This window comes from Bipolaris maydis (genome assembly GCF_028858645.1).
Source record: "Bipolaris maydis strain C4 unplaced genomic scaffold PSV08scaffold_10, whole genome shotgun sequence".
Lineage (NCBI taxonomy): Eukaryota > Fungi > Ascomycota > Dothideomycetes > Pleosporales > Pleosporaceae > Bipolaris > Bipolaris maydis.
This window is the reverse complement of record NW_027093866.1, coordinates 369,691-396,268: the sequence shown is the minus strand read 5'-3', so window position 1 is coordinate 396,268 and position 26,578 is coordinate 369,691. Positions and strand designations below refer to the sequence as shown.

At 51.7% G+C, this 26,578-nt stretch overlaps 9 protein-coding genes across 9 annotated transcripts; 5 read left to right on the top strand and 4 right to left on the bottom strand.

Moving 5' to 3' along the window:
* Positions 1-1,907: 1,907 nt before the first annotated feature.
* PSV08DRAFT_377337 (uncharacterized protein) lies at positions 1,908-5,115 on the top strand (the record flags this gene model as incomplete). Its single annotated transcript, XM_014227977.2, has 1 exon — positions 1,908-5,115. The coding sequence occupies one exon, from the start codon at positions 1,908-1,910 to the stop codon at positions 4,701-4,703; it is 2,796 nt and encodes a 931-aa protein (XP_014083452.1). The 3' UTR covers positions 4,704-5,115.
* Positions 4,697-6,692, bottom strand: PSV08DRAFT_363670 (uncharacterized protein). Its single transcript, XM_014227978.2, has 3 exons — positions 6,326-6,692; positions 5,165-6,268; positions 4,697-5,113 (listed from the first exon to the last, which is right to left on the bottom strand). Exons 1-3 carry the CDS (start codon positions 6,477-6,479, stop codon positions 4,767-4,769), a joined length of 1,605 nt encoding a protein of 534 aa, XP_014083453.1. The 5' UTR covers positions 6,480-6,692; the 3' UTR covers positions 4,697-4,766.
* A 2,818-nt stretch (positions 6,693-9,510) lies between these two features.
* On the top strand, positions 9,511-10,953 carry PSV08DRAFT_363669 (uncharacterized protein; the record flags this gene model as incomplete). Its single annotated transcript, XM_014227979.1, has 1 exon — positions 9,511-10,953. The coding sequence occupies one exon, from the start codon at positions 9,511-9,513 to the stop codon at positions 10,951-10,953; it is 1,443 nt and encodes a 480-aa protein (XP_014083454.1).
* Positions 10,954-11,620: 667 nt separating this feature from the next.
* Positions 11,621-16,585, bottom strand: PSV08DRAFT_377324 (DNA topoisomerase; the record flags this gene model as incomplete). Its single annotated transcript, XM_014227982.2, has 8 exons — positions 11,621-12,913; positions 13,701-13,796; positions 14,282-14,292; positions 14,380-14,505; positions 14,583-15,969; positions 16,021-16,199; positions 16,249-16,446; positions 16,505-16,585. The coding sequence occupies 8 exons, from the start codon at positions 16,583-16,585 to the stop codon at positions 11,719-11,721; spliced, it is 3,273 nt and encodes a 1,090-aa protein (XP_014083457.2). The 3' UTR covers positions 11,621-11,718.
* Positions 16,586-16,783: 198 nt separating this feature from the next.
* On the top strand, positions 16,784-18,243 carry PSV08DRAFT_226341 (uncharacterized protein). Its single transcript, XM_014227983.2, has 2 exons — positions 16,784-17,395; positions 17,455-18,243. The coding sequence occupies exons 1-2, from the start codon at positions 16,865-16,867 to the stop codon at positions 18,031-18,033; spliced, it is 1,110 nt and encodes a 369-aa protein (XP_014083458.1). The 5' UTR covers positions 16,784-16,864; the 3' UTR covers positions 18,034-18,243.
* Positions 18,244-18,580: 337 nt separating this feature from the next.
* PSV08DRAFT_312184 (uncharacterized protein) lies at positions 18,581-19,958 on the top strand. The gene has a single exon (XM_014227984.1). It carries the CDS (start codon positions 18,616-18,618, stop codon positions 19,648-19,650), a length of 1,035 nt encoding a protein of 344 aa, XP_014083459.1. The 5' UTR covers positions 18,581-18,615; the 3' UTR covers positions 19,651-19,958.
* A 341-nt stretch (positions 19,959-20,299) lies between these two features.
* Positions 20,300-22,034, bottom strand: PSV08DRAFT_403186 (uncharacterized protein; the record flags this gene model as incomplete). The annotated part of the gene is made up of 1 exon (XM_014227985.2): positions 20,300-22,034. Exon 1 carries the CDS (start codon positions 21,806-21,808, stop codon positions 20,300-20,302), a length of 1,509 nt encoding a protein of 502 aa, XP_014083460.1. The 5' UTR covers positions 21,809-22,034.
* A 1,171-nt stretch (positions 22,035-23,205) lies between these two features.
* Positions 23,206-24,188, top strand: PSV08DRAFT_205602 (uncharacterized protein). Its single transcript, XM_014227986.1, has 3 exons — positions 23,206-23,447; positions 23,541-23,812; positions 23,871-24,188. The coding sequence occupies exons 1-3, from the start codon at positions 23,326-23,328 to the stop codon at positions 23,933-23,935; spliced, it is 459 nt and encodes a 152-aa protein (XP_014083461.1). The 5' UTR covers positions 23,206-23,325; the 3' UTR covers positions 23,936-24,188.
* On the bottom strand, positions 23,912-25,070 carry PSV08DRAFT_226329 (uncharacterized protein). Its single transcript, XM_014227987.2, has 2 exons — positions 24,760-25,070; positions 23,912-24,689 (listed from the first exon to the last, which is right to left on the bottom strand). The coding sequence occupies exons 1-2, from the start codon at positions 25,019-25,021 to the stop codon at positions 23,959-23,961; spliced, it is 993 nt and encodes a 330-aa protein (XP_014083462.1). The 5' UTR covers positions 25,022-25,070; the 3' UTR covers positions 23,912-23,958.
* Between the last annotated feature and the right edge of the window lie 1,508 nt (positions 25,071-26,578).

The following is a 26,578-nucleotide window of genomic DNA, read 5'->3' as shown; positions in this document are numbered from 1 at the left end:
GACTTTTGTGCATGAGAGCTAATATTTGCTATACATACGAGTGCGCACCACTACTGAAAACACATCGTGTACGTTTAGTAGTCTCTGATACGTTGAAAGAGAGATGGTTTAGATGAAAGCTAAGACTGAGACAGCTGTAAGCGATTGTTTGCATTTGAAGCTTAGCTGCTGATTATTTTCTTTCCAGTTTGAACAGGTAGCTCACACGAGCGAAAGGATGCGCATTCAAATCTTTCTCAAATCCCCGTCACCATGATTTCAAAAAAAAAACGGCCATAACAATAGTGAGGAGCGAACAAGTTGCAGAATAAATAAGAGATCAGAAACTTTTGTTGGCGGGATGCGTAGGGATACCTAAAAGACATCCCCTGTCGTTTCTCGGGGTTGAATTTTAAAGATGAAATATGTTAAGTATTCAATTTACTATGTGTTGCTAGCGAATTAAATGAAAGCTCGATAGAGGCATCTGAAGTATATTTTTCTCTGAAGACTTGACGTATTTTGTCTTGTTCGCAACACAACCGTTGTGTACCAAGCACTACAGTACAAGGACTTCAAGATCAAAAGGATACCCTCAATAATGTTAGCATTGGCCACGGCTTCATTATCAGAAATACCTTCTCCAGATACTTTGTCTAATTCGTTCTGCCCATAAAAGTCTCCTTATTCAAGTTAAGCTTGGTCTTTTGCGGAACTGCTTCCGAATTGGTCGCTTTCATCGTGAACAAGCAGGGGCAGGGGCAGGGGCATCCAGCATCCTCGGAGACTCGTTGAGTGCGCTCTCTGTCTAATTCGAGTCTGACACGACTTAGGTCGATATTTCTTCGCAATAATTCGTACGGTGCCACTGAGTCGGTACCCAGTAATGAGCCGCCTAATGGGCGCCATCTTCGGAACTTTTATTGTCATGGGGCCTTGATTGGCAGCGCCCTTGCCTCCAACACCACATAACGATGGTATTTCTATATCAACTTGCTCATTGGGGGAGTTGCCATGATACTCCGCACATTCGTCGTCACGTTTCTCATTACTGCACCGAGAATTGCGAAGCTGACATTGTGTGACCAGCGACTGTGTGTCGTGACCGTGTTCATAGCCATAGCAATCCCACCAATTGCCTTCTGCGTCACAAGAGGGGTCAAAAGTTTCCTTCTGAGAACCGGGAAGACATGACGCTTCGGGGATCACCTTAGGTCAGCATGAATGGGTAGATTTATGTGGCGGGGTTATTTATGGGTCTATTGGTGGCGTGCTTCTGGTCGCGCATAACGTTGATCATGTCATCGTCCAAAGAGTTGGACAGTTTACACTAGAGCTGAATACCCCTAAATAGCGCCGAGATTATTGTCAGTGCAACAGCAAATAACCGCTACACAATGGTCAACCAATGCGCAGAGCGAAGAAGCGCATCAGCTGTCAAGTGCTTTGGTTGCGATACTCCGGGCCGAACAGAATATCAAAGCGTTGCGATGGGAGAGTTGTAAGCTTTGCTACCTTCCAGTATAGTCCATAGTGTCTTTTCTACTACAACAAAACATCGGTCCCCTCTAACCCGAGGGTAATGTACGGAAAAACCCCACTTTACCGTGTATGCATGAAGATCCCCTTCCAAGCCTCGTTTACACTGGCGTCCCTGGTTTGCCGAGCTGGCGCCAGGCGATTTTAAGTAAGTGTCTTTGAAGCACACCACAAGTATAGGTTCTTGCGTGCAGATTGATAACCGGTTAGGCTACCCCAAACGTCATGGTCGACCGGTTGTTTGTACAAGTTTGCTCGGTGGAAGGAGCACGAAGCCGGGTAAACGGATGGAAGATCTGGATACATATCACTGGTGTTTCATGCCAAAATGAATCAGGTCAGGCTTTTTAGTTGGTTGCGACTGCTTCCATTCTTTTTTCTGTCTCAAAATGAGAAGAGCTGTTGTCGGCCTAGCTGGCCTTTTCAGCTACACGCTCGCACAAACCAGCTCTGTGACAGTTAGTTGGATTGACGATACACCCGGATACTTGGATGGAACTACATTTGGCGTACCTTGGCCTCGCGGACAGCACCCTGCAAATAAAACAACCTTCACAATCGATGGCGATGTGAGCCTTCAGTCATGGGTCACTGCGTATTGGCCTGATGGCAGCTTGAAATGGACCGGGCATGCCTTAGGGGCCAGCAATTCTCCTCTCGATCAATATACTATCACAGCAACAAGTTCAGGCGATTCATCCTCATCTCGTTCTTCGAAGCGTGGCGACGGTATTCAAGTCAGCGACTCCGATGACGAAATTGTAGTCGATAATGGAAAAATCACTGCAGCATTCCCGAGATCAGGCAACGTGCTTGTTTCTAGCATCATATCCAATGGGAAAACTGTTGGGAAAAATGGTCATCTTGTATTGCGATCACAAACTGGTACCCCGGATGATGACGACGACGGCAAACCTATTGGTGTCGACTACTTTAGCTTTACCAGCAAAATCTCTAACGTTACTGTATCTGAGGGAAACGCAGCCCGTACGCTGGTCACAGTTAATGGTGTTCACACCATAAATGGAGATGGTGGCCATAAGGACTGGCTTCCGTTTGCTGTGCGCTTCTACCTTTATGCAAACTCTGAAGCGATTCGCATCATCCATACGATTATCTATGATGGCAACATGTACAGCGATTTCATTTCCGGCGTAGGCATCCGATTCGATGTGCCTCTGGCTGAAGAAGAATTCTACGATCGGCACATTCGTATCGCCGGTGTCGATGGTGGAATTTTACATGAAGCAGTCAAGGGCATCACGGGTCTCCGCCGTGATCCAGGCCAAGATATCAGAACAGCGCAATTCAACGGCACAAAACTTCCGGACCCTTCGACTTGGGACCAGCGTGTGACCACCCGTTTACAATGGATCCCGACATGGAGTGATTACCGTCTCACTCAACTCTCTTCAGATGGCTTCAACTTAAAGAAACGCACAAAGGCAGGTCAGAGTTGGGTAAAAATCCCAGACGGAACGAGATCCGGAGGTCTTGCTTATCTTGGTGGTGCAACTTCTGGCGGTCTTGCTGTTGGCCTACGCGATTTCTGGAAAAAGTATCCGACTAGCCTGGACATCTCCAATGCTGCCACAGATACAGGATCGATCACTATGTGGCTGTACAGCCCGCAAGCAGGGCCTTTGGACCTCCGCCCGTACCACGACGGGCTTGGCCAGGATACTTACAAGAAGCAGCTTGATGCTCTTGAAATCACCTACGAGGACTGGGAATCAGGTTACGACAGTCCAGTAGGTATTGCGCGCACCAACGAGTTGTACATCTATGCTTTCGATACCACACCCTCGGCTGATAAACTCTCCGTGCTCACTAAATTTACGAATAACCCGCCAGTACTCATTCCAGAGCCTAAATACATGGCTGCCACCAAAGCACTCGGATCCTATTGGGGCGTTCCAGGCGCAGTCAACTCTGCCCAAGGACAAACCATTGAGAAGAACATGGATTTTCTCATCGATTACTACAAAGACCAAATCGAGCAAAGGCGCTGGTATGGTTTCCTTGATCATGGCGATATAATGCACACCTATGACGACGACCGCCATCAGTGGCGATACGACATTGGCGGGTACGCCTGGGACAACTCGGAGCTATCACCAGATCTCTTCTTCTGGGACTACTTCCTCCGTACTGGAAGTGCTCATGCCTACCGCATCGCTCACGATCAAGTGCGCCACGGTGGCGAGGTTGATTCATACCACATCGGCAACTTCACCGGCCTCGGTACACGGCACGGCGTCCAGCACTGGAGCGACAGTGCCAAACAAGCCCGTATCTCGACGCCAGTATACCGAAAAACCTTCTTCTACATCTCCGGCGGCGACGAGCGAACAGGCGACCTTGTCCGCGAAGTCCTCGACGCAGACCAAGCCTTCCTCCGCGTAGACGCCAGACGCAAAGTCCGCGACCCAAGCATCATTTACAACCCGGACCCCACTGCACTTTTCCTCAACTTCGGCACTGACTGGGCCGGCATCGCGCAAGCCTACCTCATTGAGTGGGAGCGCCGCGGACCCCGCTGGCAGGACTCGTACAACAAGCTCGTCAAAGCCATTACTTCGTATCCCAAGCTAAAGAACGGGTTTGTAACCGGCGAGGCCTTTTACAACAGCCTAACTGGCGAATGGGCGCCTCCTCCCACTGATTTGAACAACACAGGCCAAATCACTGTATCCCATCTCTCTGGCGTTTTTGGCGTCCTCGAAACCATCGATCAGCTCATCGACCACTTCGGCCCCGAACAACGCAACTTGACCAAGCCGTTTTTCGACGCGTTCCTGGACTACTGCTACTACTATGGTGCGAGCAAGGCGGAGCAGAAGGCGCGGTACGGCAATGACTTTGGAAATCTGAATTTGAAGCAGGGTCACTCGCGGTTCACGGCGTATGTTGCTCACCACAGGAACAATGCTACGCTTGTGCCGCGCGTGTGGTCCGAGTTCTTGGGCGATGGAAGCAAAGATGGTCTTGCACCTAATGCGCCGTGGAAAGCGGTTAGAATCGATGGCAGTGATGTGCTGAGTGCGGTTGATGAGGCGACGTGGGTTAGTACGAATGCGGCGGCCTTGTATGGAGTTGCGGGGATTGAGAATTTGGCGCTTGTGGGACCGCCGGACGTAAATATTATTGGGGGCGGTAATGCTACTAGCAAGAGATGGGCATAGTGGACTTGTGTGGGATTTAATCCTATTAGTTTAACAATTTAGCAAAGAAAAAAAAGGCCTATTTTACACGCGTAGGAGTCCCTTGCCGTTTAGTCCATCTGTCCCAAGTGTGTAAATGCTATGAATGCCAACAGGCTCAGCGATGTCAGTTGCCGATTTTTTGACCACACCCGTATCTTCGTCTTTGAGAATAAACTTCTTGGGATCCAGACAGGCAGCTGATTTGCCGCCTCGGTTGTTGGATGGTCGGTAGTTGGCATGAGTTGTAAGTCGCCTGAGAAGAGAGTCGTGTAAGAGTGCGCCGTCGGGAATGTCTCGTGCCGATCCCATGTTAAAAGGCCATGCGATATAAGCCCACTCATGTCCCGAACCTTTCAATTTCAATTCCCAGCGTCGAATTGGTAGATATTCTGTTCAGACTTGTTAACTCAGCGCAAACTCGAAGCATGGGTGTGACTTACCCATGAAATTCCAGAGGATGACCTTGAATAGTGATGAGCCACCTGAGACCTTGAGGGTGTCGTGCATTGGGCCATCGTAAGCCTGATTCCGCTTCATAAAGAAATGTTTCTTAAATCCGTCCTTCCTCTTGTTCCATGCAATCGCTGCTTCTGGTTCCTGTTCACCAATGATTTCCAATTCACGGATCATCCAAGCAAGGGGCACGTCACTCATTTGATAGGGATCAGTACCAGGGTTGGATGCGTTCGGGTCCTTCCACGATGTGAAGATTCTGCGCCACCAGCTTCTATCGTCCTTGGGCTTCTCGGTCGTTGCGGATTGCGCAGCTGGCCATCCTCCACCGACATCGCCGTGATTGCCGGGGAACCAAACTTCCTTTACATCTTCATCGGTAGTGTGAGGGTGGGATTTGTCTTGGTGAAGCAAAGCAGCTTTGAACTTAACACGGTGCTCGTCGACAGCGACGGCATGGCGAACATGACGGGCAGTTCCCGCAACTGAGACGGCTTTGGGAGCTTTTCCAAATGGGCTGTCCAAGACGGCAACACTACTGACGCAGTCAAACATGCCTAAGAAGTGCACTTTAATGCCCGATGCTTCTACGCCCTCTGAACGACAGAATGTCGCTTTGAATGCATTGAGTTTATTCTTTCTGAGTTGTTGCTCATCAGGTTCCGAGCATTCGTGCATGTCAGAGCCACTGTTGATGAGAGGGTCGGTTTCGTGGCATCCATTGGATGATCCTGTGGTAGGCGGAGAATCCCTTCGCTCCTGGTCGGGGACTTCCAACTTTCCCTTCTCGTAATCCTGGTAGAGATCATATGCGAAAGGGACCATTTCTTCGTTACCCTCAGAGAGTAGACCAACTCTGTAAATCATGCGTGCAAGGAAGCGGGCAGTAAAAGCACCCCTCGAGAAGCCGAAAATGTAGATCTTATCACCCTCCTTGTAGTACCGCATGATGAAGCGATAGCCTGCAATGACGTGAGCGTCAAAGGTTGTGGCAAAGCCACTGTCTATGGTTTTGGAGATTTTTGAGCGGATAGACCCCAAGAAGGTCTTATTAATAGGGCCTCCATCGACATTGTATGTGCCAATACCAGCTGTAGAGTTGGATGTCTGGTCAGTATAGCACTACGGAAAGTTTAGAGGTTGCTTACTTTGGTAGTAGTGGTACTGCATAGGGTCCCTTCTGTCAAATTTGTCGAAGAGTTTGACTATGTTGGTGTCCGAGGTGTTGCCATTAAAGACGTTTCCCGTGCCATCAAAGCATAGAACGAGTTTCCTCGGTTTTTGTTCAGTGGAATGGGGCATAGTGACAGTTGTTCTTCTTATAGTAAAAGGGGGTGATGTCGTCCTCAGATAGCAAAAAGATATGCTGTAGTACTGGAAGCGAGCGGAGGAGGAGACGGCAGGTATAAATGAACAAGTCGTTGAATCTTCACACCAAGAGATAGTAAGAATTAATGACTTTCTTGGTATATTCTCATCGGTAGGTGAGAAGGTGGACAGCACACTGATACAAAAGCAAGTAAGAGAGGAGTAGAGGCATAGCGTTATATACGTGGCGAGATATAGATGGCATTGAAATCTATAATTCTACTCACACGACACTATGTTGCAGGAGGATGGAAGGAATGACGAGTCAGGAATGGTTTGAAAGGAAACGGCTGCACTACTTACGTCCGTGCATACGATAATGCTTTTTCAAGACAGCTGTGCACCTGCACGCTCAAAGTTGATTTTACAGGTAGGCCCGGTGTGATAAGGCGGTAAGAAGCCAATCACCTATTGAAAATCACCAATCAGAGCAGTAACATACGACACCGTTAATGTGCCCAAAGCCAAATCACTGTTTCTTTTCCTTACTGAGATTTCGTAGGAGAGGAGAGCCGAGTTGTGGCTGGCGGAGATGCCGACTAGCGGCGGGATCCCTCGGACATGGCACCAGCCCGACGCCTTCATTGCCATAATTGGCGGTTTTGGTCAAGGTATAGCGAGATCTGGGGTGTCACAAACAAAAGTAGTTGGGTGAAGAGGGGTATCTGATCTGGGCTCAGCCTTAGCGGTGAGACTTAGAGCTACCTGCCAGTTCAATCCACAAACAGCAACAACCATAATCAGTCGAGGCATACTGATCAATCATTGAATGTAGTAAACGTAAATCTGGTATAGTTAAAGATGAGGTCTAGGTATAAACCCATGCCAAACTATATTGCATGTTTTCACATGCGATGCATCATACAAGGGTCCAGTCAAATTAGCGACCCCTACACCCCGGCCCATACCCCTGTATGTCCTGTAGGCGACGACACACGCACATGTGAGTACGAGAAGATGGTGTTGAGACAATCCACACTTGCCTTACATCTAGATCTTGCACAGACTTTGAAATCTGGGTCGGAGAGGGCGAAGGACATTGCTCCGCTCGCTTCGGTAAAGGCGACCAGTCTCCAGGGTACAGTAGTAACGCCACCAATAAAGCCTCTTCCTTACATGCCGCCTAGCCCTCCAGCCTCGACCGCCCGAACATGTCCCCACATGATTCAAATGCCATTGTAGCTGAGAATAGCTGACCATAGCTGAGGAATAGCGGTGCCTGGACCTTTGGAGGCTTGCGTTTGAGATGCCTGGATTGCCCCCCTGGTTCGTTACCCCTATCCCAACATCGTCACTGACATAGTAGGAATGGGTGCGGCTAAGCTTACTAGTACAGCTTCGTTCGTACTGTGTCAAAGCCACAACACCGAAAATGGGATGAGGCTGACGAGAGTCGTGCAAGCGATATCCCCAAATGCCCATTTCTTGAGAATAGCGTTGAATCGATCGGGACGAGACCACTTGCCACCCACTACCACCCGGCATGTGCTAATGCCCAACTGCCGATTGGGGCTGCAATCACACCTCAAGTCTCCGTCTCAACTGGGCTGGAAAACCATACCCGAAGTTAATACGAGCAAGAGAATGTCTCATAGCATTGACCCAGACCCGGGGTTTTCTTTGGCCCCGAGGATGGACTTTATGGAAGACACTTTCAATGAGACTCGCGCGGGCATCTTGTTGGTGTTTTCCTATCATGCTTCTATCCTAAACCACGCCATTTGCTTGAGAACAAAATAAGCATAAACATATCAAAAACAATCCATACCTCGAGTGGCACTACTGCATATTTCCAGATTAGCACACAATCTCCGTCGAACAAACTTATCAAATAACTCCGGCGCGTACATGTTGAACGTTTCCCAAAACCTCTTCAGCATTGTGAAACCCAGACTATACTACGTATATATCCCACTTAATCCATCACTCGACCCTCTGCAGCGAAAGTAACCACGTTCCCCCATTATACCGGGCCCAAATATCACCCTTGCCATTATCGGTCCCACCACATAGCACCGCACTAAGATCCCACAAACCCCCAACCTATTACGTGTCTTCATACCTAACTGGCGCGTATCATAATCTTCTCCCCCATCTACCTCACCACATCACAAATCTTGTGTTCACACTAAACAAAGCTCACTACTAAACACCACCCCGACGCTTCCCTCTCCAAACAATCCACCACATACTGCATCTACACCCTATTGCAAAAAAAACTGCAATTACGTAGTCCACTGCAAGTGGCTTAGCTAGGAAAATACACGGAAGAAATGTTGAAGCGCGGGCTACCACTTTCTAGATCTACGGTAAGAAAGTATGTACCGGATTTTGCAGAATCAGAGCCCACCTATAGCTGGGTTAATATCCGATTTTGGAAGCATCACCACGGTAAAATGTCCGCTAAAGCTACCACGAGCGTAACGTGGGGTTATCCAGCAAATACAAGTAGATAGAAATCCAGTATACGGTCATCAATGTACTCCGCCAAGAAGCCTCGCGATAGTAACGTTTTGATGGTAGTCTACAGCTTCATAATCAAAAGAGACATCTGATTACCGAGGAACAATTCAGCATGAAGACTGCTTCATCTTCGATCTCGGAGCTGTTCGCAGTACTACGTAAGGCGTTTTTACGTTCTAGTGCTGAAGAAGCGTTCTTGAAACCTTCACCCTCATTGACTGCTGCACCTTGTTCCTGAAAATGTTTCTGTGTCTAGCTACTTCAGATATTGAAACAGCACTCAAAACATTAAATCATGAATACAGCTTCATTTTTTGGTAGGCGCTCATTTTTGTGGGGTGTTGCATTGGGTGATGAACTGTTGCACGCACTGACCAGTGACAGCACCCGTATTCAGCCTAGACCCGACGCGTCAGACATGCATTGGCGGTCGCGACGAGCTCAACGTCATGGCTTCAAGAATTCAGACTCACTTCCAGCACTTCTATCCTCACACATAGACATGGCACCAGCGGCCTCGTCTCCATCTGTGTCTCATTTCAACGAACCCTTCATATCGGCTCTCGATGCCGCTGCACCCAGCAATGCAAGTGACGATCCAAGTTACTATGCCCGATATCCCCGGTCTCTCATCACTACATCGAATATCGACACATTCATGACCGGGACCGGGTCATCCATCTATGAATCTCTTGCTCCCCTTCTGGAATCAGCCGATCACGAGCTCATTCTCGTAACCTGTTTCTGGGCCCGATCAGCCAGCTTGGACACTCTCAACAGCGTGCTAAGAAAACTATCAACCAAGGCCATAATCCGGGGAACGCAAAAGATCAGAGTCCGACTTTGTTTTTCCTCTAGCTCCATCTTCCAGAAGCTCTTCCACAGCCAAGGCGTCACTGGTCAGACATATCCACCCTCGACATGGGTAAAGAAGCTCGGCCTCCCCGACCCTTCAGAACTCCACGGCCTCAACCTGGAAATCAAATCCATCTTCCTCCTTCCCTTCAGCGTCATGCACCCCAAATTCATCATCGTGGACCGCAAAACCGCCGTACTCCCCAGCTGCAACATAAGCTGGGAAGAGTGGTTCGAAGGCGCCATCACCCTCACCGGCCCCATCGTTATGCAATTCCTAAAATTCTACCGCTCATTCTGGGAACGCAAAACAGACGACGCCTCGCCCATCCCCCCATCCACCTCTTCCTCCACCTCCTCAAACCCCCCTCTCCCCCAACCCAAACAAACCCCCTCCCTAAAATCCCACCTTACCCTCTCCGCCCCCGAAACCCCCACAATCTTCCTGCCCAGCCCCCACCACCGCAACCCAACCTTCTCCCCCCTCACCTCCTCCTCGCTCCTCTCCGCCCCGCCAACCCCGCTAAACCTCTTCATCCTCACCCTCTTGTCGAAAGCCGAGCGCAAAATCACAATTCAAACCCCCAACCTGACGTCGCCGCCCGTCCTCTCCGCCCTCGTCCGCGCCCTCGCCCGCGGCATCGACGTGCGGATCCTGACGAGCAAGCGCCTCATGATCCTCGAGCAACTCGTCACCGCGGGCACCACGACGGCACGGTGCATCAGGAAGCTGATACGCCGGTACCGCGCCTTGTCGTCTGAGCGCCAGCGCTTGATCGATGAAGAGTCGGCCATTGCGGCCGGCCACCCGGGACGCCTCGTCGTCTCGTATTGGACGCCACTCGGCGGCAGGAAGCCCAGGGGCGACGAGGCCGGCGAGGCCCAGCAGTCGCATTTTAAAATGCTCAGTGTAGATGACGAGGTTGTCGTGCTGGGCTCCGGCAATTTGGATCGCGCGAGTTGGTTCACGAGTCAGGAGCTTGGCGTTGCGTTTTTCGGGAAAGACGTGGTCAGTGGCATTTTGGGCGCGGTCGAGGCGGGCGCTAGAGGCAGGGCCAAGGTCGTCTTTGATAGTGGTCTGGTCGAGTAAAGAATGCTTTCTCTCTCCTTTGTGGCCATGAGCATCACATACAAATACATGTTGGGCATATACAAACAAAGTGGCCCAGATTAAACGTATTATTCATTTCCCCTTCCGTCTCCCATGTCCTTACAAAAAAAAAAGCCCCGTCCGCCGTGACCAGCGTCATTAATATCTCATCTAAAGTTTCTGCGTGTGATTAAAAAAAAAAGAGTAGAGTGGTAAGTAAGGCCCACAAAGGTCCCGGTATATACAAAAATAATACCCGCAGGGCGAAAAAAAAAAGACCAATGCGTTTGGTACCGAATTTGCCCACAAAAGCAGCCCGCGCCCTTCACCCTCGAAAAAAAAAAACAAGAACAACCAGAACACGAAACCAAAAAAAAGAGGTTTTGTCCACATGATCCACATCAGCACTTGACGGATCGTTCCCCATTGCATTGTTCCCTGAACCCAAATGCAAAGGCGAGAACTAGTTCGAGTTATATGCCAAGGTAATCTAAGCCCAGTAGTAATAGTCTCTCCTCCTACTCCTCACTCCTTCCCTTTCCTTTCCCAAAAAAAAGCCAACCCCATTTCGTATCTGATCTTTATGTATGTATGTATATAGCAGTGGTGCTGATGATGTTGATGAGGATGTATATGTTACTGGCTGCGCCTGCAGGCAGCTTGGGTAGAAAAAAATAGACGATGAATGTTGAATGTTGAATGTTGAATGTAAATAACTCGTAAAGGCGTCATGGTCCGTGGGGTATGTGGGTGAGCGGAGGAATTCTACATGGAACCCATTGCGATGAGGGCTTCGATGGCGTCACGCTCAGCGCCGGAACCGGTAAGAGGACTAGTAGTAGAGGATGCATTGAAAACAGTCGTGAGGGAAGAGCCCGCGTTCACGGCGTGATTACCGCGGGATGCATGGTGAGGAGCAAGGAAAGATTGGTGATGCAAAGTGGCGGGCGTTTGAGTGCGCGCGAGCGAGTGCTGAGGCAGAGAGTGGGCCTGGGCGGATGGATTCCGGTAGCGCGGGTTGCTCGTCTGAGTTCGGCTTAGATAGTTGTAGTCACGGTGTTCTCGGCGCGGACCGCAGCGGGTCTCGCGAAGAGCTTCAGGCCCCATGGTCGCCCAGTCTTCCTGATCCGTGTCGTCATTCAACTCTTCTTCCAGCTCCATGTCCGAGGCCGAATCAGAGTCGGTACTGCCCTCAGAGTCGTCCAGCGACATCTGGTCCGCCATCTCTTCGTCGTCATCCTGTCGGTGGGGTGACCACGAGCCCGCATTCCAGCTACCGGCGTACACGTCAGGTTCGTGCCGCAGCCTCGGTATTTGCAGACTACCTCCTGTACTATCGACGCTATCCGGCGGAGTCTGCCCATTTCCAGAGCGCTTGCCACCGATGGGTACTCCCCGGGCCTTTGCGCCAGAGCCTGCCACGCTCCAGCGCCCCCAGCCGACCTTTTCAAACTTGACCTCGCCGTGGAGGCCGCCGCCCGCGCGGTGTTCCAGCGCGGCTACGACTAGCCTGCGGGCCTTTGCTGGGGGGAGTCCCGAGAAGCCAGGCACAGCATGGGTCAAATGGGCCATCATCTCGCGAATGGGCATTGCGCCGTGGCCGACGAGAATGTCTGGCAGGTGGTGCTTGGCCAGCATCAGCGCGGTGATTTGGCGCGTCGCGTCCAGGCCGGCCAGCGCCTCCTTGGAAAGAGCAGAGGGCTGGTCCTGGGCCGCCGCGTGCTCGACCGCGTCCTGAAGGTCTATTTCCATAGACTCATCGTCTGGTGTATGGACGCGCCCAGCCACAGGCATGGGGCGTCGCTTGTGTGCAGGCAGCGTGGGAGAAATGGAGCTAGGGGGCGTAGGCAGAGTGCCGGTAGAGGTAGCATGTCCACTGTCCTTTCGCCCAAAGGCCATGGCAATGTTGGACACGGGCTTGGGAGCAGCGGCAGCCATGGTTGTAGTTGCGAGGCAGGGGCTGACTTTGGGTGAGTCAAAGCGCGGGTTGCTCAGGAAGGCGCACTGGAAGCAGAATCCTGGGGACTGGCGAGCCAGGGCGAGTTAGCAGGGGAACCTGTGGGACCTGCAGCCGCGTGCAGGCGGGCATGTATGTATGCTCGCATGGAGTGGTTGGTAGTAGACATACCTGGGAGTCTCGGATATGGGCTCTCTGGTCTCGAGAGCAAGGTGGGTAGGGGGCAGGAGGTGAATTTTGAGGCACCAAATTTAAGACGGTGATAGAAGTGCCTTACGCGACACAGGACTAGGCGACAAAGGGACAAAAAAGGTGCTGGCGGTGTGTTGTTGTAGGCGGATGCAGCTGTGGAGCTCGACTCTATCACTATGGCCGTTCCGAGACGTCTTAGCGATCGGCGATGGGGATCAGCGAGTCGGTGTCGGGACGAAGCCGATAGCGTGTTCGGGCAGCAGCAGCGCAGGATGCGGAGCGTGCAGGGGACGAGGGAGAGCGGCTTGGATGGTGAGCAGCAGAGGCAGCAGAGCAGCAGAGCAGCAGAAGGGTTGAATATTCGAGTGTGCGATGTGTCATGAGTCTTCGACATGGCAGGCAGGGACTACGCCATGATAAGGCCCTCGCTCTCGCTGGCCGTCCCCCAGGGCCGCTGCAACCAAGGAACACAGGTGCATCTGACAACCCCCCCGGCGGGAAGCGACGGCCGGCGCGCCCCCTGTCCGCCCGCTGATTGGCCCGGAAGCGACTGGCTGGCTCCCACCACGCCCTCGCCTCTCGCAGCCGTCATGGAAACCATGGGAATTGGCCCCTCGCCCACAAGCAGGGACTCGGTGCGCAGAAGCAGGGCAACACTACGCAACACGCCTTAGCACCGACTGACGCCCATGCCCTACATGTCTGTCCACGCACCCGCGACTTGTAAGTACTTGTACATGCTGCCCACCAGCCGACGTGCCCTCTCCCCACCACGCGCTGCCGCCATGCTCCGACGTGGGCTTTGTCGTGACCCGTTCGCAGCCGATTCCAAGGCCCATATCAGCAACCCTCCATATCGGCTCCTCACGCTGCGCCATCCGTCTTTGCATGTCTCGCGCCCACAACCCCCCATTGGCGTTATCGTACCGCGGGGGTCGTCACGCCGCCGCCAAAAAGGTCCGACTTCGCTGTGCGCAGGGCGAGGCGACAAAACTCCGTAGCAGCAGCCTCGATACACGTGTTTGTCCGACAGGCTCGCCCTGCAAGACATTCGTCCCCCAACGCACCAACAATGCCCCATGGCCCAACATGCCCCGTAGCCCGAGGCGTGACGTGAGCACTGCGACACCCTGCCCCGCGTGGACAAGCCCTCAGCCGTGATTCGCGTTGACGACATACTTGGTGATGGCCTAGCGACGACGCATTACGTTAGCCATCCCACTACACATGACAATCTTGGCCCCAGACAATAATAACAAACAAACCTCGACACGTACCGATTTCAGCACGTTGATCTGCTGCACCGTGCGGTTGAACACTGCCCGATATTGATCCAGGTTTTGTTGAACAACGTCGTTGCGTGTGCTGCGGCCCTCGCATATCGCCTTCATCTGCTCCTCCATCTGCCGCGTTTGGTTAGCGAGCCTCTTGCGCCTTTGCCATACACCACCCCACGTGCATCAGCAACCCCATTACTTACCTGCTTACGGAGAAACGGCTTGCTCAGGCTCGTCTCAAACCCCACATTGTCGTACCCCTCGATGAGCGCAACCCCCAGCGTCGTCGGGATAAACTCCTGAACTCCGCCCGTGTTCCCTCCCCCGCCTTGTCCTGTTGCTGCGCCGCCTCGCCCTCCACGCCCTCCACCTCGCCCACCACCTCGCCCTCGCCCTCGCCCTCGCCCTCTGCCTGCTGCTGCACCATTTCCATCACTAGCACCGGCGCCCCCACCACCTTTGGGCCGTGCAATCACATACTCGCGTTCCTTGATTTTGGCAATGTGCTCGGCCATGGTTGCATCCGTACCAATTCCGTTGGCGTCCATCAGTGCGATCAATTCGGGCTCCGTAAGGTAGCTTGGCGCCGTCGTCTGACCATCAACCATGTTCACCTCGGTCGGCTTAAGCTCTTCTCCTACAGCATACTGTGGCAACGCCTGACTGCTCTCCCATTTGTCATATGGGTACACGTCTAGGTAGTTTCTTGCAATGACCCGCAGGCCGTGCGCATGGAACACCTCCCCTCCATACTCAATTTCAATGTCTGTAGCCTCACCAACAGCGTCCTCGGAGCAGCAAGCGAGGAAACGGCGAACCACAAATTCATACACTGCACGTTCCCGCTCGTTGAGCTGTGTAGGTGCCACATAGTTGACTGGGTGAATGGGAGGATGGGCCTTGTCGTTGTTACGCCCCGAGCGAGGCTGCTGAAATCCGCCATTCATCAGATTCTGTGCAAATGGCCCCCAGCGCCCATCTTGAGTCTGCCGCCCCACAAGCGTTCGCAGGTCCATGCCGCGATCAAACTGGTCCGTTTCCGTGCGCGGGTAGCTGATCCAGCCTTTGGTATACAACTCCTCGGCCACCTTCATCACGTCCTGCGACGTCATGCGAAGAAATCTGCTCCCATTCTTTTGTAGCTCAACAGTGGTCAGAGGCAGCGGCTTCCACTTCTTGCTAGCTTTCTTTGCCATCTTCGTCACAGTTGCAGTCTTGGAAAGCAGACAGCGTTCCATGATGAGAATGACGGCCATGCGGTCAAACAAGTGGCCCCGCCGCCAATTGAACTTGACGTCAATGCCGTCCTTTTCGTGTGCCACCTTGATGTACCAGAATGGCTCTGGAACAAAGTTGCGTACTCGCAGATAGCGGTCTACCACGAACCCCAGAGTCGGGAACTGGCAAGAGCCATAGCTGATTAGCTTGCCTCGCTCTTCGCCTTGCTGGGGGATCATGTTCTGGAGCGCTAGCGTCTGCATTCGCGTAAATGCGGCTCCCAGTCGCAGATCCAGCTCAATCCGTGCCGAGACGGCCTGCGCCTGTGCCTCATCCAGACGGATTGGATTCTGTGACGCTTGAATGACATGTCTAAAACAAATTAATCAATTTGCCTGTGTGCGGAAACAAGGTAATACAGACGCTCGCTCGATATTGCTGAAACGTGCTCGCCACACTTGCATGTTTGGATTTGCCTTGAGTGCAATGTCGCGGATCTCGGTCCCAATGTGCTCGCCCTCGCGGTCACAGTCGGTCCATATGAAGAGAATTGACGCGTACCTCGCCTGGGTTTCAATGTTGCTCGCCACCGCTTTCTTGTCCTGGTTACTGGTCAGTGGAGACTGGTGAAACGACGGTCCCGCCACCCACCTCTGCTATTCCAGACACAATCGGTGCTTCGAATAGAGAGACCGGCTGGCATGAGTGCCATTTTTTATATCTGTCGGTAAAATCCTGGGCGACAATGTGCCCAGCAACACAGGTAAAAGTGACAGAACACTGGCCCCAGTTGCTGAAGCGAAAATCAAACTTGTAGTTCTTGACCCATTGGATGCCCCGAACGCTTTCCTGGTAGGTAATATCAGCCGTCTGCCTCAAGAAGCCTGATGATGGGTGCACAACTCACAGCTCGGGCTTGCCCACCGAGATGGCCTGCGACTGCCTTTGCAATGGATGGCTTCTCTGCCACGCACAACACCCGCATCATGCCTTTGAGTTTTGTGTACTTCCATCTAAGAGAGGCAACATGGACAAGGCAAAGATGTTCACGGTCATGTGAAAGCGCGTCAGGCCGATGCAGAGCGCGTCGCAAAACTGCACGGGCGCTCTTGCAGGCCGCTAAGCCATTCTTGCTTGGGGACAGCAGCGACTCATGAGGTCATCCCCGCCTCCGGATTTCACACTTACTGCCTACCTGCATATCCATACACACACACACATCCCCTGTCTGCGTTCCACGAGCGAGACATTGAAGCTACCTGGCACAATGCCTGACCCGCGCACCTACCTCGACATGGCGATTCCAGTCGTCAGCACACTTCCCGAGTGTGTCGATTTCCACAAGACGGTCGAGCCGTACCTACCGCAACTCTATGACCTGCCGTACCAAGTCGTAGCACGCATCTCGGACGTCCAGGCGCTCAAGGAGCTCTATCTCAGCACCAACCCGCTCATATCTTCATTCGCCTTTGCCGTCCTGTTCCTCTCACCCACTGTCTTTATCCTTTCCGAAATCAACCGCAACTACTCGCAGGTCGACCGAATTTGGAGCTTACTACCTGCCGTGTACAACATACACTACGCGACATGGGCGCATCTGAACGGCCTGCCGGCAACAAAGCTAGACCATGTCATGGCCGTTTCCATCATCTGGAGCGCTCGCTTGACCTTCAATTACTGGCGCAAGGGCGGATACACGATTGGAAGTGAGGATTACAGGTGGAACATTGTAAAAGACTACATTGGCGGGCCAGCCATGTTCGTCATGAACATTGTTTTCATTTCGTTTTATCAGAATGTAGGCGCACATATATGCCCAATTGACACGCAATCCAAGGCCTTACTGACCACAAATAGTTTCTCCTCTGGATCATCACAGCACCCACGTACATTCTGCTCCTCGCAAATAGAGTCACTGGGAACACCGTCTCTTCGTACGACTCACTCTTCGGCCGATCCATGGTGGCTCTTGTTGTCCTGGAATTCTTCGCCGATCAAGCACAATGGAACTATTACGCTGCTAGAGACGAATACCGCAACACAGCCAAAGTCCCGGCTAACAAGAAGTACACGCGCGAACAGCTCGATCGAGGCTTCAACACCACCGGCCTTTTCGCCTGGTCCCGCCACCCCAACTTTGCCGCCGAACAAGCCTTTTGGGTCTTCTTGTACCAATGGTGCTGCCTAGAGACGGAGACGTATTACAATTGGGCTGCTATCGGTGCGGGCCTGTACTTGGCCTTGTTCCAGGGCAGCACCTGGCTTACTGAGCTGCTGAGTGCGGGCAAGTATCCGGAGTACAAGGTTTACCAGGAGCGTGTAAGCATGTTTCTGCCCAAATTTGGAACGAAGAGTATGGAGGAGCCGCAGACGGATGGGGAGAAGAAGAAGGTTAAGGATGCCAAGGCTGGGAAGGGGGCTATCAAGAAGAAATAGAGGGGAGGAATTATGTCATGGGTTGGTGACGAGGTGTTGTGGGGGATGTTGGCGCATTGCGAGTGGAGTTTTTCTTCTTCTTTTCCGTGGTCTTACCGAGTTGCGACGTGAACGCGCTGTGAAAGCATTGAAGTGTAGTCAAACCTGTCATGTGTAGCATTTCAGCATTTACATGCTTGAAGGAAAATTATAAAATTTTGATGCTCAGGTTCAAGATTGGCCTTGCTTTTGGTAAGATTATTCCATTCAATTACAATTGGGGATGAGTTGGTGACACGCGCTGATTCGGTATGGAGACACATGATGGGCGATGGTTTTGTGAAATCTTTGTGCAGTCCTTGGCGGCGGGAATCAATAACGGTATTGGTGAAAGTTGGGTCTGGTTTAAGTGGGAGAGTGCGGTCATGCATTAAAGACAGTAGGTGGAGATTTTGATGGGGCAAATGGTGGTGAAGCAGCTCCACCGCAAGGGTCCCCCATGAAGCTACTAATCCCTGCCAAAATTTCCAAAGCTTTAAAACCAAACGACATCATCACCACCATACTGAGATAACCACCAGGGAGTATCCGCGCACCGTCCAAATGCCAATTTCTGTCCTACCATTCAGCGCACTGCCGCCTCCACGGCGCGATGCACACGATGAATCTGACTCCGACATTGAAATGGGCGACGACGATCTCGCCATCTCGTCTTCCAAAGCCATCGTCACGCCTGGTGAACATATAACCTCCGATCCGCAGTGGATGCGTGGTCACGGCACATATATTCCCTCACAGCCAGCCGGTTCAACAACGATAATATCCACTGTTGCAGGCACCTTGCACAAAACAAACAAGCTGCTATCTGTGCAACCACTACGCGCCCGCTACCAGCCCGAGATTGGCGACCTGGTCGTGGGCCGAATTATGACGGTAGGAACCAAGAAATGGAACGTAGACATCGCCGCGCCCATGCTAGCCAACCTCCCACTCTCCAGTATCAACCTACCCGGTGGCGTGCTCCGCCGACGAACAACCGTCGACGAGCTCAACATCCGGACATTCTTCCAAGAAGGCGATCTACTCGTCGCAGAAGTCCAAAGCTTACACCAAGACGGCACAGCCTCACTCCACACGCGGTCCCTCAAATACGGCAAACTGCGCAACGGCGTCTTCACCAGCATCACGGGCGCCGGCGGCGGTATCCTCAGCCGAAAAGGCGGCGTAGTGCGCAGCCGCCGCCAGGTCTTCACCCTGAACACGGCAGCCGGCGAAATCAACATCATCCTCGGCGTCAACGGCTACGTCTTCGTCTGCAAGCACATGACCACCAGCGCCGACGCAAAGGAAGTCGGCATCAACAGCCTCGACGAGTCCGCAATCGAGACACTGTACTCGAGCCAAAACGACGACATCGAACCTGGTCTTGTCCGCGAAATCATCATGGTGAGCACCCTGATTCGCGGCATGGTCGCGTGCGGCACAAAGGTCGACGAGGACATGATTGTCAAAGTCTACGAGGCTGCCGTCGAGTTGGAGGCTGAGGAGAAGGCGTTGGGCACGGTGGAGAGGGGGCCTGGTGGCACGGCGCTGGTCGAGGCTGTATTGGCGAGGTTGGAGCTTGGGGCTGGAGAGTAAGTTTTTTTTTTTAAAAAAAAAACCCCCCCGATTCTTAGGAGAGCGATGCGCGGAAGCAAGTCGATCTGATGCGATGGAGAGGATAGTGCATAGCGGATGGGTGTAAATTCGTGTGTCCGACTCACGAGTCGAGCTGCCGGGGGGGAGACGACGTATTGCTTTTCACCCTTCTTCTTCTTCTTTCTTCTTCTACTTCTCGGCAACACAGTCAGCAAAACGAGGCACAGAAGAGGTGACCCCAGAGCCCCGGGAGGCTACAATAGAATTTTCTCAGAGAATCTTAGCAATCACATGATCCATTTCTACTACTACTACTACTACTACTACTACTACACATGGCGAGAAGCCCCTTTCCTCGGACCATAATGCTCGAGAGAAATTTCGCCACGTTTTGGGAGTTTGGATCTCTCTCTCTCTCTGTGTCGCCTTCTCAAAATCAGAAACGAAATAATTGGTTGAAGAACGCATTTTTAGTGCATTTATCACAGTGGGGGGAACCTTTTCAACGTTAGCGCTAAATCATGTTTTCTGATCTTTTTTTTTGTGTCCTTGATAGACTACTTCGACACAAACACAAGTATTTCGAATCTATATATTCATTGCACTTCATAAGTTCGTACTCCCCCCTCTCCTTGCCTCCACAGTCAAACTACACAACCAACAATCCCTCCCCCTCCAACACCCTAATCCTCTCCACATCCCCGCCAGCCTCCAACACGGCCTTCATCGCTGCCTGACTCAACTTCCTGCGTCGTTCCGCTGCCTCTCTCTCGCGTCTTGCCTTGGTTTTACTGCTTCCGCTCGGCGCCACGCCAGTCAGAATTTTCCTGCTATCTTCGGGTGTGAAATTGACGAAGCCCGTGTTTGTGGTGGTGCGGGAGGTTGGGTGTGGCGAAGAGGTTCTGGAGCGACGGGGTTGCGAGGAGTTTGGGCGAGTGCGTGGGCGGGGGTGGGGTTTGCGAGGTGGGGAGGTTAGGGAGGGGGTGCGGTGTGTGAGTGAGGTGAAGGAGGAGGAGGAGGAGGAGGAGGAGGGGCAGATGTGGGCGGGGAGGGCGGTGTAGTTGAAGGGGGTGGGTTCGCAGGTTATTCCTAGGCCCTGGAGTTCCGTGTTTTGGGTTGTGAAGTGTAGGGTATTTGTTGGGGAGTAGGTGGTGGTAGTAGATTCACTGTTCCACCAGCTAGCTGTGTTGCTGGTATCGATTAGGTCAGGTGGCGAGAAGTCAAAGTCCAGGTTGGGTGTTGTGTCGGGAATCCATGGCTTGCTGGCTAATGGAAGGGATGAAGGTGGGGCCAGTAAGGCTGATATGGCTGCACTGGACGTATCGCCAGGGCTAAAGCTAAGTTCTATATTTTCATTGTGGTGGGTTCTGTTCGGTTCTTCCACTGCTAGAGAGGCTGGAGTGGTTGATTGGTAATGCGAAAGATATTGTTCGTCATTTGTCGGCAACAGCGAATGACCAAGAGTGTGCACCTGACTGAATTTTTGGACAAGAAGACCGTCTTTGTTCTCATTCTCGGCAAACTCAGATACTGTAGCGATCGAAGCAGGCTCTTCAGATGCATTTCTCGAAACTGTGTATATCGGAGTTGTCTGGTTGTTCCATAGACCCGGGGTATGAGGACAAAAATAAGAGGTTTGCATCGTTGAAGGCCTTGTCGACAACCTCGTCGATGAATTCCTCGCGCTACGATCTTGCGTTTGGTTCTGAAAGGCTACAGCCTTCTCGAGTGACCTATGGGATGTGTGGGATCGCGGTGTGCAAGGCTGGGACATGGACCGCAACTGTTCTCCGACCGATCCAATAAACCCTTGATAGTTTAACGACTCTGAGTCGCTGTAAGACTCTGTGGCAGAAGGAGAAGCAATGTATGAGGGAGACGCAGAATGGCCGGACCATGGAGAGGCGAAGCTCTGGTCACACTCCTGGAGAGCCTTGTGCCAAGCAGTCTTTGTTTCCCGATTGAGTATAGATTCAGCCCCGAAGTCGCTCTCATTCGGCGAAGCGATCCCTAGGAGACACGCCAAATTGTCTGGGCTGGATTGAGCAGATGATGAGTTGTTGAGGGGGCGTACGAGATCTGTGTCGACATAGTCCTTGAACAAGTTGTCCAGATCCACACCCTCTGGCTCGCTGTTGCAAATTGACTGCGTTGACATGATGCTGTCGAAAGGGCAATACAATGCTGATCACAGAAGAAGGTTATCTGGGAAGCAATCGACGCGGTCGATGTATCCACGATTAAGCCGGGTATGTCGTGGAACTAACTGGGTGAAAATGTGGAGTGTAAGTCGGAAATCGCAACGTGATACTTGTAGTTTAATAACGAAGGCGGGAGTAGTCGTAGGCCTGTAAGGAATAAGATCTGTGACACGCTAATCATGCAAAGACTCAAACATGTCGAACAAACCCCACGAGAGATATATAATCCCACATGTCCAAACGTGGCAGTGGCTTTCAACGGCCATCTCTCACGCAATGCACATCCCGTCTATACTTAGTACGCTAGAACATATTGGGCTGACCTAGGGTGGGTCGGGTAAACGATGAACTAAGCCTCAGCCCTTTGGTTTCAGGTAGTCTGGATGCGCCTGCACTGCCCGCGTGTCAACAGTGGCATACTCGGAGGTGACGGGGATGTCTAGACACTCCATAGCAATGGTAGGCACATGGTGTATGTTTTCATACACACAATACCCAGTCACTCGTTTAGTCTTGGTTTTCTAGTCCGCGGGTATCTGTTATGCAACAATCAGCTTGTAGTTTACTTCTTTGACAACAAGCAACTTCTTTGTATCGAGGAATATCCAACTCGCATGTGAGGTCAAATGAAAAATGCGATAGCTGTTTCAAAGTATTGTAGTGTGGCTTTTGTGAAGCCGTTAATGAGGCCTGGTAATGAAGTCATCCACGATGTTGTCCATTGCAGGTGTTCAGTTACTACAAGAGATGGCCGTTTCATTCCGGTGCATGGCGATAAATGCAACATTGCCGCACGAGAATAATTCTCAAAAATTACGATATTTCTGAATAGCACTAGGCAGGCGAACTGCCTGTGTGGATAGATGCCAGGAATAGACCGGTAACCTGGAGCATGGCTTGACTAGGGCAGATCCCGGGAGGGTGGATCAAAGAAACTGCCTGCCTCTGCAGGGTCCTGCTACGCTATCAAATGTGCTCTAGCCGAAAACTGTCGCCGGCGGATGTCGGGTACAGCACAATAGATTACACATGTGAGCAAATTAGCTACCAGAGCGACGGTAATCATGGCAAACTCAATCAATAATCGGAAAGTCCGAGGCGCGGCTGCGTTGTGGGATGCGATTCTTTCTCGTCCTCAAGAAAGCGTCGGCACGGGTCGAAGAAATCAATCCACGGAAAGCTGTAAACTCAGATGGTTGATAAGAGGTCTTTCATTGTTTGTGGATAATGCCGAGCGATGATGGTCAATTGTTGTCGGGACAAAATGATGGGGAAGGGATGGTAGTGTGATGTTGCGTGTACCTGCGCACGGCCCAAGTTTGCGCGCCAGCCAAGCACCAACTCGTTGCTATTCATCCCATGTCAACAGCTCTACGTATCGAATCGTAATAGCGGTCACAATTGCGCTATTCGTGTTGTCGTTTATTGTCCTGCATTGTAGTGATTCTCTGGTCGAGTTTGCCGCACTACTATCATGGACCCTGACGCGCCCATCGCCAACGAGCCTCAGCCCTCCATCTTTCGCTGGATTCTGGGCTTCCTCATGGTTGGCGCATGCTGGGGACTTACGACACCCTTTATGCGTAAAGCTGCAATGTACGTTCGGTTTCTTCCGTGAAACCTTATGTCGTCTTATTCTACGGGCCGGCGGTCTATCGGACCTTGCTGACCTTGCTGACCTCACCATAGGAACTATACGCCGCCCCAACGCCCTGCCCTTACCGATCCGAACAATTCATGGCTCAAGAAGAAAGTGCTGGGTGTACTTTATGCTGTGATTGGAGTGCTAAGTCGACCGGCTTACGCGATACCATTGTTGCTCAATGTCACTGGAAGCGTGTGGTTCTTCATATTGATAGGCAAGGCGGAATTAAGTCTTACAGTGCCCATCACAAACTCACTCGCCTTTCTGTTCACAGTCTTAGGCGAGTGGTGGGCAGAGAAAAAGGTCATCAGTAGAGGTACGTTGCAACTTGGCTTGGGCGTGAGTTATGCACCTCAGAAGCTAACATACCACAGACACTTGGATAGGCATGGCATTCGTGCTCGGAGGCATCGGCTTGTGCGTACAAAGCAAGTCGTAATAGATAAATATATTGTAACATGTCTACCAATCCTTTCCAAGTCTATTGCTCGAATCGAATCCGTTCGTTCCATTTGCCGCTCCTGTCTTCTCCTGATATAGTCTCGAGAAACCCTGTGCAGGTGGTTGCAGCCAATTCCTCTCGTCATACTTTTGGTCGCCCTCAATGACGTGGAATGTATATATGTTCCTGCTCTTTTCGCTTGTGTTCTTCTCACTCTTGTGGAGAATATTGCCATGAATGAGGACTAGCGTTCCAGCCTTGACTTCACCCATGTCATACTTTTCCTCCTTCTCTACCATCTCATACCCCTTCTCACCTTGACTCTCGGGTGTTGTGCTGTTTGGGAACTTGGCTCCGTCATTGTCGATGAAGCCGGTTCCATTGCCCGTCCTCACAAACCTCTTTTCGATAGGAGCTCGCTTGTGGCTCCCAGCAGCAAAGCTTAGACAGCCGTTTTCTTTTGTGGCATCCTCGAGGGCATACCACCAACCCACAGCGCTAGGTGGGTCAGTGTACAAGAATGTGCTGTCCTGATGAGGTGGTACGGCACCCCCTATCTCGGGCTGCTTGCAAATAACCATGGACTGGAGAACCCGTGGGTCACGGAATCCCAATGACGAAGCAATTGCAGCATTGCGATCTGAAAGAGAGATGCTGCGAAATGAAGGGGAAAGCTCGTGCAGATAATGACCGATCTTGTTGATTGCACGATGTTTGGGCTTTGTAAGGTTGCCGGATTTGTCAAAAGCGTCTGCCATTGTATCAGCCCAATTTATCTCCTGTGAATGTAATGTCAATGGGGCGTAGGGAGCAGAACTTACCCTCTTCAAAGAAGAAGCGTACTTTGTCCCCGGATTCCAAAAAGTAGCTGTCCCCTACATGGTCTGCGCCGTCTTCACCACCAGTCGAGAACTTAGTCATAGGGTGGTCATCCAGAGAGAAGTCATTGAGCATTTTGCTGGTGTCATTTAGGAGCTCTTTGACCGTGTCTTGTGACAGCGCGTCTGGTATCAGGAGATATCCATTCTCATTGAAGAAAGCGAGCTGCTCTGGCGTGAGACCCTGTGCAGTTTGGACGGCCATGTTGATGTGGTACGAAGCCTTGGGGACAATTTGCGGTGCTATGAGTCTTGTTGAAGCAGGCAAGTTGGCAGACTTCTATCGTACCATCCGAGCCATGGCTAGCCGTCGGAGGTGGCCGTCGGGTCACCAGCTGCCAAAAACTGCCCCGCCATTGCCCCGCGTCGTCCGGTGCCGCTCTGCCTCGGGCCCTGCTCCGCCACCACGCAGCCATGTCCCTATTCAATCTCTCATATTGCCATGCTGTCCCTGCATTAACCCACATAAAGCGCCATTATGAAGACCGTATCTGCATCTGTGTCCCGATTCCCGGGAGATGGTTCCTTTGACATGCTGACGGCTGAAACGACACGTGGTGGCTCAGCAGGTTGCCGCACCCTGCGGCTCATCACGTCTTTTTTTTAGATTTCATTACTATGCATATCATGGGCCGCTCATCCCTCTCTTTAAGGATCATCAATCCTGCACATTTTTCTTTACTCTTCTACACCGCGTGGACGGATCGTTTGATGAAGCTATCGCCTGTTCGTATCCGCAAATGGAGCGAGATCCAGACCACGACTGAATGGCCGCTTCATGGTCATCGATATTCACACGCTGCCATGCAGTACGTATTATAGTTGTCGTCATCTAATCATATGCAACCTGGAAACCCTAAATTCAAAGCGAAATGCAACCATGACTGGTCTGTAAGAGAGCTATCTTCTGGATTTGCTCATGCTGCTCTTGTTATTGCCAAAAGCAGGAATTCATGGCTTGGGTGGTGTGTGGGCGGCACTCCAGGGATGGTGACCTCGAGACCATCAAAGAGTCTATGAGGCTACGAACCAACATTCGTTTCATATTCCTGATGCTATCTACAGCCTGAGTCTAGGACCTTTTTCTATTGTGAAGAAAACCATGCAGCAGTGCTCAGAACCTCAAAACTACCCGCAGGTATAGCTTTGTCCAAAATTTCCTTACCGCACAAAGCCTTTTGAAAAGGCCAAGTAACCCGTTGCGATCATAGCGTTTCGCACCACTATCTCGTAATGATGGTAACAAAAACACGGCTCTAAATCAGAGCAAAAGAATTCAGCCTTTGTCAGGCGCCAAATTGCCCATGTCATGTCACATGCGATAGTTGAGGTTTGGGGGCCAAAACCGACACGTCCTCGGTAAATCCTGCCATCGATCTTGCGATTTGCCGCGACTGCAGATTGTAACAATTGGCCTGTTCAATAGTATCCGGATATTTCCAAGTGGGGTTGCCAATGGGCACCGATTGAGCGTTCAAGATTGCAACAAGGCCATGGAAAGTCTCAATGTAATACGCCTCTCTTTATGAGGCATGTATCGGCCTGATATTCATCTTATCAAACTCGCAGTTCTTTTACTTGGCAGTATATCACGAAACTGAATCGTTAGTTTTAGCATCGATCCATCTATACGAGAGGTAACGCATTTGGGTTATCTGGCCCGAGCACGTGCCGGCCAGATTGACAGCCATGGCTAATGTCTTTGCGAACCTACCCGCTTTGCACTCTACTGGAAGTAAAAGCCGGGCGCTGCAGGCCGCGT

Excerpts from the sequence above, each read along its gene's own strand:
- PSV08DRAFT_226329 (XM_014227987.2), bottom strand. The coding sequence starts at position 25,021 with ATGGCCGTCCAAACTGCACAGGGTCTCACGCCAGAGCAGCTCGCTTTC. Across the intron at positions 24,690-24,759 it reads ACGCTTCTTCTTTGAAGAGG|ACGCTTTTGACAAATCCGGC; the intron begins GTAAGTTCTGCT and ends ATACAATGGCAG.
- PSV08DRAFT_363670 (XM_014227978.2), bottom strand. The coding sequence starts at position 6,479 with ATGCCCCATTCCACTGAACAAAAACCGAGGAAACTCGTTCTATGCTTT. Across the intron at positions 6,269-6,325 it reads GCAGTACCACTACTACCAAA|CTGGTATTGGCACATACAAT; the intron begins GTAAGCAACCTC and ends CCAACTCTACAG. Across the intron at positions 5,114-5,164 it reads CATCCTCTGGAATTTCATGG|AATATCTACCAATTCGACGC; the intron begins GTAAGTCACACC and ends AAGTCTGAACAG.
- PSV08DRAFT_205602 (XM_014227986.1), top strand. The coding sequence starts at position 23,326 with ATGGACCCTGACGCGCCCATCGCCAACGAGCCTCAGCCCTCCATCTTT. Across the intron at positions 23,448-23,540 it reads TTTATGCGTAAAGCTGCAAT|GAACTATACGCCGCCCCAAC; the intron begins GTACGTTCGGTT and ends ACCTCACCATAG. Across the intron at positions 23,813-23,870 it reads GAAAAAGGTCATCAGTAGAG|ACACTTGGATAGGCATGGCA; the intron begins GTACGTTGCAAC and ends AACATACCACAG.
- PSV08DRAFT_226341 (XM_014227983.2), top strand. The coding sequence starts at position 16,865 with ATGCCTGACCCGCGCACCTACCTCGACATGGCGATTCCAGTCGTCAGC. Across the intron at positions 17,396-17,454 it reads TCATTTCGTTTTATCAGAAT|TTTCTCCTCTGGATCATCAC; the intron begins GTAGGCGCACAT and ends GACCACAAATAG.
- PSV08DRAFT_312184 (XM_014227984.1), top strand. The coding sequence starts at position 18,616 with ATGCCAATTTCTGTCCTACCATTCAGCGCACTGCCGCCTCCACGGCGC.